Source organism: Stylophora pistillata, chromosome 7 (assembly GCF_964205215.1).
Source record: "Stylophora pistillata chromosome 7, jaStyPist1.2, whole genome shotgun sequence".
NCBI classification, from domain to species: Eukaryota; Metazoa; Cnidaria; class Anthozoa; order Scleractinia; family Pocilloporidae; genus Stylophora; species Stylophora pistillata.
In genome coordinates, this window is record NC_142525.1 from 9,529,361 (window position 1) to 9,540,185 (window position 10,825).

At 38.3% G+C, this 10,825-nt stretch overlaps 1 protein-coding gene across 4 annotated transcripts; it reads right to left on the reverse strand.

Annotated features, from left to right (window-relative positions):
- Nucleotides 1–4,751: 4,751 nt before the first annotated feature.
- Nucleotides 4,752–10,288, reverse strand: LOC111325542 (melatonin receptor type 1A-like). 4 transcript variants are annotated; one of them, XM_022929370.2, is made up of 2 exons: nt 10,032–10,288; nt 4,752–6,157 (listed from the first exon to the last, which is right to left on the reverse strand). In XM_022929370.2, exon 2 carries the CDS (start codon nt 5,958–5,960, stop codon nt 4,953–4,955), a length of 1,008 nt encoding a protein of 335 aa, XP_022785105.1. In that variant the 5' UTR covers nt 5,961–6,157; nt 10,032–10,288; the 3' UTR covers nt 4,752–4,952. The 4 variants fall into 4 exon arrangements, with proteins under 4 accessions (XP_022785105.1, XP_088583023.1, XP_088583024.1 ...); XM_088726897.1 differs by having other exon boundaries at nt 4,752–6,160; XM_088726898.1 differs by lacking the exon at nt 10,032–10,288 and adding an exon at nt 8,706–8,862 and having other exon boundaries at nt 4,752–6,160.
- Between the last annotated feature and the right edge of the window lie 537 nt (nt 10,289–10,825).

Consider the following 10,825-nt stretch of genomic DNA (forward strand, 5'->3'; position numbering starts at 1 on the left):
AATTAAGAAAATCAAACACTAATCTCGTGCAAGTTTCGTTTCCCTTCAGCTTTCAACGAAAAAAATCAACGTATTTGATTCTTGACAATACGATGCTGCATTACAGTGATTTGTACATGGTATACCGAGCAAAAATATGATGCAGAATTTTTTATATTTAGAAACGAACAGATAGGACAAGAAACAGAAATAAGATCATTTGCTGTCTTCCAAAAATTGTTCAAATTGTGAAGTGCCACAGAAAACTTTAACAGTAATTATGTACAGTAATTTTCCTTTTTTTTAAAAAAAAACTCCTGCTTTACTCATGAACAGGGCGCGATTCTTTACTTACCTGAAGAATTCGAGCGGTGTTTTAACCACGATGAAATGTATTTCTTCGACCAACGGGTGTCAACGTTTGAAGTAGGACCCGGAAAAATTCAAAACATCTTTTACACTGGTTCATAAGGGATATCAAGTGCACCCGATAACCGGCATTGATTTATTATTTGCGAGTTGCGTCATAGTAATCAAATTTGTTTTTTAGACTTCTTTGTACTAAGTAACCATGCAAAGAGGTCGATCGAAGCCTTAATGATTTTGACTATATATTAATCAAGAGAGGTTCTTTTGAATCTTCGAAACAAGCTATTCCCGTCGGACGACTCTACAAATCGTTAATTCATCATGTTTTTGGAAGTACATTTCTTTCCGGCGCCGGTATCGCAACTCCAGTCTAGATATCATTAAAAGGTTGAGGCGACACATTGTCTTGAAAAGGCTGGTAATTAATCGAGTAATCTTGCTTGCCTAACGAAGCAACCACCCTTAATGAGGCTCTCAGTCCAGTGGCTACTTGTTACGCATCATGCTTCGCAGTCTTTGGTTGGTTTTTAACGCATTTCGTGATGTACGTTGCGAAAAGGTAAAATGGTTCTGAAGCACAATAGCTCGCTAAACAACACCCAAGTCCATAGATCAACGTTATTCCTTAATTTGGGTTCCGATTCCCGACTGAATGATGGAAAGTGAACTAGTTATTATGTATTCACACATACATGAAACAGAGGATAGCGTCGGCGCTCTGATTAGCCGCTCAAACTCCGATAACTTCAGCTATTCACAAAAAAATTGGAGTAGTTTCGGAAATATACTGAGTTAAAATCATATTCTTGTGCTATTTTTTCTCACTATCATTGTAGTGTCTACGAAAACACAACTATTCGCCAAAGTGTCGGTAGATATTAATCCCGTCTCTTCACGCCTGGTAGAAGGCGACCATCAGGCACCTCCATTTTAATTTCAGTGAAAAGTTGTTGATCATCGTTTGTCTCACAAGATAATCACGATCTCATTTTCTCAAAAAGGTGAGAATCGAATAATTACAACGAGGGAGAGCAGTTGTTTGAGCCGATAGGAAATCCATCGTTCTCGTCACCTGAAGAAGACTGGTAGCATGCAGTCGAAATGTCGCGATCCATGTTGGAAGTAGCTTCATCGTAGGACAAACGGTGAAGCTTTAAAATTACTCCATTCTAAACAATTTGCAACCCTTACAGTCTGAATTGTTTGGAACAAATTAAAACTTGATTATTGCTTTGTCTTTTCAGTTGTCTAATTCACAGTAACAATTGTCCTCGGCTTACTATGGCGGTCTACTGAAAACTTACGACGCCTAAGGTCGCTTTGAATCGCCTTCAGTCGCAAAGTTTTTCTTAACCAATTTTCTTAAATCGCCCAAAATCGCCTAAAGTTACTGCTGCATAAGATCCCAGAGTGAGCCCAATTCGGCCTAACTAGAATTTACAAGCCAATATACCTCTACCCCCCCCCCCCCTCTCTAAGAAAAGGTGTGGCGATCCACGCGTGTTAGTTGCAAGCAATGCTTAATCGATTGCAGTAAATCATTTATTTGATGAAATATAATATCAGCTCAGATCTTTACTTCTCTTCTTGTGGGAATTACGCTTTTAGGAATAGACTTTATCGCTGGGCGAATGAAAATCCTTGCATTTCTTGCTTTTGAAACGGTAGACGCTGGCTTCAACGGTTTGTAATTTGAATCCGCTCAGACCCGTCTAAACGATTGATTCGCTCTAACAATTTACACTTCTCGCTGATGGTTTTAAACATTCAAGCAGAAAAGAGACTTAAGAATGAAAGTAGCGTTTTTTTTAATCATTTGAATCCGCTCAGACCCGTCTAAACGATTGATTCGCTCTAACAATTTACACTTCTCGCTGATGGTTTTAAACATTCAAGCAGAAAAGAGACTTAAGAATGAAAGTAGCGTTTTTTTTAACCATTTGAATCCGCTCACACCCGTCTAAACGATTGATTCGCTCTAACAATTTACACTTCTCGCTGATGGTTTTAAACATTCAAGCAGAAAAGAGACTTAAGAATGAAAGTAGCGTTTTTTTTAACCATTTGAATCCGCTCAGACCCGTCTAAACGATTGATTCGCTCTAACAATTTACACTTCTCGCTGATGGTTTTAAACAATCAAGCAGAAAAGAGACTTAAGAATGAAAGTAGCGTTTTTTGTCACATGCCATTCATAGCAAAACTGGGAAAGGTTCTGCAGCGATCGAAATTTTTGTCATAGAACACTAAATACTATCTGTAAAGCTTCTGCATTGGGGATAGATGGTACCACAAAAACATAAAAGCCAATTTCCTATTGGATCAAAGTTTTTAAACTTCAGTCTTTCCAAAGCTGGCTCCTTATTTCTGTAGATGAAAACTTGGTTTGACTAACTGAATGATAAATGTAAATAGGCTACTGTAGAGAGTTTATAAGGCTGTCGTTTCGAGTGTTAGCCCTTCGTCCGATCGAATAGATGAATTGAGGGTTTTGTTTGGTTTATATAATATAACAACAGAGAGTCTTCACAAAATAAATGGCTGTTTGAATGATAACAAACAGTTGGGCACCACAAGCGATTCTCACGCGCATGCGCAAACCGAACCACCGGCACCGCTGGAATGGACTGGATATTACAGATGCAGAAAGATGGAGCTATATACGCTGTTTAAACAATAAAGTGTTTTATGTCGAGGAACTATCGGCTGATAGTTGCTCCGCGGAAATCTAATGCTCTTAAAACAAATATCTGCCCGAGAAGCGAAGTTTAGAGGGCAAACATGCTAGTTTTAAGAACATCAAATTTCCAAGGGGCAACTATCAGACCGATAGTTCTGAGACGTAAACACTCTATTGTCTTTATTGTTCACCATTAAATTTTCTTCCGCGGGCCAGTTGAAAAACGGTCAAATCCCACTAAATGCAGATCAATTAAATATTTATTCGTGCGTACAGCCAATCACAAATGTCAATAATTCGCAACCGTACAGTGGCTAAATAATACGTTATACCTGTCAGAATTGAAAAGTCACTGTTTTTCTGATCTGCCTAACTTCTCGTCCGTCAAACCATTCAAAATTTTTCACGGATGAATACTATCCATCCGGGTATTTTCCGCGGACAGGCATTATGGGTTGATAGAGTCTCTATCCATGGATGAACACTATCGCGTCACGTGATCGATTTAAACCAAGAACCGGAGAAAATTTAGCGGTGAACTATAAGGGTTGATAGAGTCTCTATCCATGGATGAACACTATCGCATCAAGGGATCAATTTAAATCAATAACAAACGGAGAAAAGTTAGTGGTGGACTATAATCAGTGATAGGAACATGATAACGTGAAAAATCACAACGATAAATAAGTTGAATGAAAAGCGTTCGTTGATACTGTAGGGATCAAGAGTTCCAATCTAAAAGACATCTGCTCAGTAGGGTTTGAACGCGTCATTTTCTTATCTTTCTATGTACGAATCGCATTTCAGCTGCTGTTTAAATCAACAATGGCGAGGAATATAACATTAACCACAAATCGTTAAACACTATTGCGCGGTTTAGTTTGTGGAAAAGACTATTCTGAAATTGTGCTAAACACATGGTAATATCGTAAATATTTTCAAAGAGAGTTGTCGAGAAGGCAATTTTATTTTTCAATGGCATAAGTCTAAACCAAGTTTTTGTTCTTCTCTCGTTTTTATTCACAGTGTCATATTTCTATTTGTTGGTCTGTTTTTAATAATTATTCGCCGAAAATTAAGCGAATATTCCTGGATAATCTTCGTCGAGGGGAATATTCGAGAATCTTCACTGAGCCCAAAATAAATAAATGTCGAAGTATAAATGCCAAAGTGCTTTCGAACTCTGTTGTAAATTCGTTTTATAACTTGAATATTATGTAACAGTCGTTTGGCTCACTTATGCATCGAGATATTAGAAAGTTTTCACTTGAACTTAAAAGGTTCATTTAATTCCGTCGAGAAAACTCTTCATGCCTTTCTTTTGAAAAGTGTTACGCCAAACCTGTTAGCATCTTTTGTGCTCTTCAAAATTGTATCTTTTCTCTACCACGTTTACTACTTCCTGCGTAACATTAACAAACGCGAAGCAGCCATTTTGAAATTTAGTGTCCCTGCTATAATCACCTCGCACGAGGTGATTGACAAGATATGACGCAATCCTCGACCAATCAGAGCGCACGCATCTCTATAATCACCGGAGCAATTAAATTAGTACTTTATACTGAAAAGGAGACCATCCTACCCTCTCAGCCTCTTAGTGAATCCCTGTCTCGCCCACCCACTCACTACCCACCCACACACCATTTAGCCGTCTATCCACGTCACCAGATCTGCCCTTCAGCAGTTATGTACTTTTGAGCTCAGATATGAAACGTAAACAATATGCCGCCAAAATTCCCGTTCATATTTTCATAGGAGGGTTAAGCAATAAAAAAAAAGACTTACAACACATTTATTTTGCAGAGATATTATTCTGCTAACTATTAATTAAATCGTTTTGTTTCGCTACACTCGCGTTACGTTATTACAGTACTATCTTCTGCGTTGTTTTCCTTAACTCCTTACGGTTTCGTCAGTACCTCACTTAAAGTTGCTTTTTACAACACAAAATCTTGACAAACTCTACACGAAAGGCTCTGTTCATGACTCCATAGATGAAGACGTTTATAGCGCTGCTGGTTGCTCCGAAGTAAGTACTTACAAGGTACACTTGGCGCGGTACGTGCCACATATCTATGAAACGAATACACTCCACGACCATAACCGGTCCCCAGCAAATACAAAACCCCAAGGATACTGCGAACAACAACTGGGCAATTCTTATGTCTTCGACACTGCTGCTAGTCCTCAATCCTCCCTCGGTTGACACCCTGAGACGTTGACGACTAATCGCGCGAAATACCTTTTGGTAGAGAATAATGACAGCCGCCATTGGCGTAGGTATGTTAATGATAAGCGTGCTGGTGAAGAGGGCAATAAATGCTGGCGTAAATGATGGAGTGGAGTAACAGATAACGGTGCCAGGGTGAAATTTAAACGTCGAAAGGCCAAGGATGAAAGGGAGAGCGCTACAGGTGAGAGCCCATGCCCAGACAAGAAAGACTGTAGTCTTGGTTAGCTTGGAAGTGTAAAGGCTTGGATAAAAATTAGAGTGAACCACTCGGATATATCTGTTGCAAGCCGTTAGCGCCATTGTGTGTAAGGAAGCGATGCTGAAAGCAAATACACAGTAGCCTTGCAGTTGACAAACCCATTCACTGAAAGGCCACCTGCTTAAAATCAGCGCTCCGACCGAAAACGGCAAAGAGAACACGGAAGTTAGCAGATCCGTTAGCGCTAGAGAAATAATGTAGTAATTTGGAATAATCCTCAGACGGGAATTTCTGTAAAAGGCGAGGCAGACCATTGAATTCCCCAAAAACGCCACAAAATCAATCAAAAGGAGAACAAATGACTCCAATACTATCAACGAGAGAGGTCTGGATTTAAACTCAAGAGCCAAGATATCTTGATGTGTTGCCTTTGCTACTGCAGGTTGTACAATCGAAGTGTTGATTGAGGCATTCGAGAAGGATGACGGTTGCATCATCATTTTTAAAGTGCATGTCCAAAAGCTAAGCCGGGTTTCAGTGTTCAGTGCAGACGATCCCTGTGTTTGTGATGAAGTTAACGTTTAGTGTGTGCAACTTTTATCCACTACGCTTTCATTTAGTGGCTTGATCATCGCGTAAATAACCAGATTCAACAGAGTGAGCCGAAAATGGATCTCTCAACATCGGTGACACCTTGCTGCTAGAAAACAAAAGAAAGCTTTAATTACGATAGGAATAACCCCAGATGGCGTACTTGGGATTAGATGAAAGCCCATATTCAATTGGCTGAGATAGCAGACAGCTTCGCGTAAGCACTCTAATTTTCAGTAAAAGAGGAAGTTGCGAGGGAAGATCTTGATTCTGCTCGTGATACTGAAAACAGACCAGAAACTAATTTCTTCTGTTTTCAGTCTTTTTTCCACTTAATCGAGTTTGTTGGTGGACAGACTTAGCCGTGGGATATGCCTAAAGCAAACAGCGAAACAAACTATTCACGTGATAAGCATATTATAAGTAAGATGTTCAAAGGAGCGATCCAATATGACAGATTGCAAATGCAAGATGTCACGTATTTCACAAACCGCAAATACATGCTAACATGATGAAATAGATTTGTTACAGGCTTGATCTTTTCAACTTAAACATAATAAACAAGGAAGTTGGACTTCGCCCATCACTATATAAGAGCCTAATCGATTAAAGGCTTCCGCCATTTCAAGTCTAGTGCATGTTCAGGTGAAGAAGGTTTAATAGGAATAACAGAGAGAGAGAAAGAGAGAGTGGGGAGGGAATTGAAGGGCCAGAGAAAAAAGAAAAAAAATACCTGTGCTAGGAGGGCACCAATCTATAAATTATCATCTTTCTATAATCAGCAGAGCTTTAGGAGATTATTTTTCACAACAAAGGATATGTATAAGGCGCTAACTTTAAACTTTAATAACAGGGTGAATAACATTTCCGCATCGTTAATTTATTCAGTAACAACATTCAAGTACCTTCAAGTGAAAGGAAACGCGGAACTTTAATAAATGCATTTATTTTGACCTTAAAATATTTTTGTTTTTTCATTTCCTGAGTACACAGTAACAGTTTTTCTTTCAAGGAAGCTTTATATTTTTATATTTTTTTTTTTTACCCTGGCCACGCCATGAAATACACCAGCATATGACAATTTTTTTTTTTTGGCTATCTGTTATCTTGCTATGATTTTCTGATGTTTATATATGAGAATAATATTTTTTGACATGTGAAAACCCTGATGCGATATCATAATTATGTGATTTTCGAATCGATTATTCTTCGAAAAATCATGGAAATGAACAGTGGAAAAAACAGCGGATGTTTACAACAATAACTGCTTGAAGTTTTAATTTTTCTTTTCAGCCTTCTCCTTCAAAACTGTCAACATTTTAAACGAAAACGATTCGCTTCTTTCTTAAAAGAAATGGGGAAAAAGGGATTTCGACACAAGCATGAGCAATTTTGAAGGGAAGAAAACTACTTGAACGGTAAACTACCCTCTTAATCTTGCTTTTTCTCGGTCTTTGAATTATCCCCTTAAGTAGAGAACATTTAAAATAAATTTTAATTCTATTTCGATATTATCGGATTTTTGCGTGGTTAGTCAATTTGATTGTGTCTATCAATCGAACGTATTATTAATTTGGAGCTTTCCCATCACACTCAACGTCTTTTAAAGAATTCCGCCTCGTTCCAGGTGAAAATAAAAATAATACTCCTTTTCATTCCAAAGTTGTTTCGAACAAAAGTCCATCAAAGCTTCTACAATTTCTAACGGTCATACTCCACCAGGACCACAGCTTCTTCCATTTTATAAAGTAAGGTGATGTGTTTTTGTGAAGCTTGATTCGTCACTCCCGCTGAATGACGGCTTCGGTACTCGTATTCAGACAAATTTTCGTTTGTTTTGAGCGAAAGGAATTGCTGATTGAAATTTAAATTCCAATTTTTGCGAATGTTTATTCTGGTGAAAAAAGACGTCAGTTCCTGCGAAATTAGGTCTTCACGTAAAGTGCATAGAACACAGCTTTAATGAAATTATGACGCACAATAGTTTATTGCCTTAATTTGAAAACTCATGCGGCGGGGAGTAAATTAAATGCCCTCGAAGAGGCTGAAATATATATATGTAACACCAAAGAATTTAGTTTTTGATTGTTTAGGTCTGACTGCTATGGGTTTCAAATCGATTATGGTTTGTGATACACCTTCGAATTGCACTGTTTTTAGATTTTTTTCTTTTTTTTCATCATTCTTAACTAACTGCACCTCACCAAAAATCGATTTTCATCAGGGAAAGGGATGGCTAGCTTGCAAAACGACTCACACTTTTTTTCCTACGCAAAAACATACGTTTATGGCTTAAAAAGTTGTCTGGCATTGAGAGATTCCCAGACAATTTTTTTGCAACTCATAGGTCCACTTCAAATTGAATCGTCCGGTTGCTAGGCTTTAAACGCTTGCTACAAACGCATAGAACTTGCCGACAAAATTAACTTATGAAAAAAAAAAAAGACAAAAACACTAAAATGTTTATGAAAGAATTAAACATGCCTACTACTCTTGCTATCAAAAATCATTCCTTTTGCTGTAGCTCATGATATCAAACACAAGAAATGTGTAACTGCGGACACATGACACTTCTGTGAAGTTCAATTCTAAATGAATGCGTTTGAAAGTATGAATAAATGAAAGAGTGATTAACGTTTTTATCCTGAAAATACCTGTTTCTCAGTCTTCAAGGGATTAGAGTTTGACACTTGAATGCGCAAAATATGTTTCTATGACTATTTTAGTGTCGAAACGTGCCTTGTCCTATGCCCTCCAAGCGGTCTTCGAAGAAGGAGGACACAACAACCAAAAATTATTCAATCAAGATGACTGACCGTTCGACTTCCCTACATATACGGCTCTCAAACATAACGAATTCCGGAAGGTGGGCAGACATGTCTGATGTGCAGCGACTGAGAATGATTAAATAAAAAAAAAACACTTGAACGAGTATTGGCTTTGGCACTGTAGCTTGTCCATTTTCTTAAAGAATCAAATGGAATTTTAAAGTGCTTTTATGATGAAATTTGCAACTGTCCGATTCGAGCTTTTTTTTAATCAATTTGAAGTAAATTTTCCCTCGCTGTTTTCAAATGACTTCCTTATTTCATTTCCTTCAAGTTCATGGATTAAACAAACCAGCAACCTATTTCGTAGCGGTAGAGTCTAGGCACGATCTTCCCACGGTTTTACATTCATTCCACGTGAAATTTTATATGTACGTCACATTTGTCGTGTAAAAGGCAGTTTTCAAAGCATTTACTATAGTTAGGTTTAAATGGTTGAGTAAAACGTGTTTTATCAGAGTACAAAACACGGTGCCAAAGCTGTCAAGCCATCTGCCAATCTGTACGATATCCGACCATTTCCTAGACTTCTCTTTAGCTTTTTTTTTTGGTTATTTAATTGACCCGCACGTTTTGCATGATCTGTAGTAAAAATGAATATGAAAACGAGCTCTTGGCTTCAATTGATACAGAACAAACTGTAGGTAACAGCGCAAATTATCAGGGGATAGAAAGTGAACTTTCAATACAAGCAAGCCGGAATAACTGTTAAAAATTTATGAAAATCATGTTGTCAGAGCGACTGCGATCATAATGTGGTCCCTCGCAGCTTGCTAACCATGGTGATCTCCGGTCATTGCAGTAAAGCAAACCTCAGAGATTACATCATCCACTCTTAAATTGAAGAACTAAGAGCTTGTTCTAGTATCCTTTTGGATGCGTTTAGTGGAAGGCCACATCTAGTCACAGCAACTGAGTTTTATGGACACTGTCACCCGAGCAATCTTCGTGTTCCAGTGAAGTTCGTCTGTCGTTCATACATGTAACAAACGCCTTCGGCATTTTTTGTCTTTTAACTTCCATGTTAGAAAAATTTCGGCTTTTCACGAGCCGGCACTATTTGGCCGGACTTCGCTGAATATCATAGTTTAAATTTATGTGTTTGGATTAAAACGCTAAAGGCAAAAGTGTTGAATTCGACTCAAGACGTACCGAAAAATACTCGTGTTTCCCTCTACACTTCTTTCGTGCTCTAGCCGCTTCCTGTGTGCTTTACAACAGAACAGAGCACAGTCAAGACTACTTAATTCGTTAAATAAAAAACGTGTTAACCCTCCCACTCAGTGCTTTTACATGCTTCTCAACCAGTTCCTCAACTAGTTCCTAAAGCCGACATACAAAACAAAAACATGAGCCTACGCATGTTTTTTAGAACTTTGATAGCGATATGTGACTCAACGGGAACAAAACAAATTTAAGCCTTGAACTCCCAAGAGGGACCAGTATCTGACTTCTCCCAGAGCGGATAATATACTAGTTTACAGTCTCTTGAATGACCCCTGAATCAAGTCGCGAGAGGGAAACGACTCACGGCAAACGCGTGAGGAAGTCTTTGATTCTTGGACAAATTCTCCTCGTAGAGAACATTAAGGAGAACTCGCATACCGATGTTAGGGTGTTAAGGTTAAAAACCAGACCTTATTCGGAGCGCCTGGGTGACAAGAAAAACAAACAAAAAACTACAGACTTTACTGGTAACTTCTCGTCACGCAAAATTAATAGCATTTCTTATATGCATTTTTAAAAATATTTAATTGAGTGTTGAAAGTACCCCTGCAAGATTGCATTGGTTTTCCTTCACTTACGGCTATGTGATTGGTCCCGAAAAACTTGCGCAAATTAACTCTCTTGTTTTTGACAGAAGCAGAACTAAAACCAATCATGTCTTGGTCGCTCTTGCGAGTTTGGTTGTTTTTATTTTTAGTTGTCATAGGCTCTTACAGATA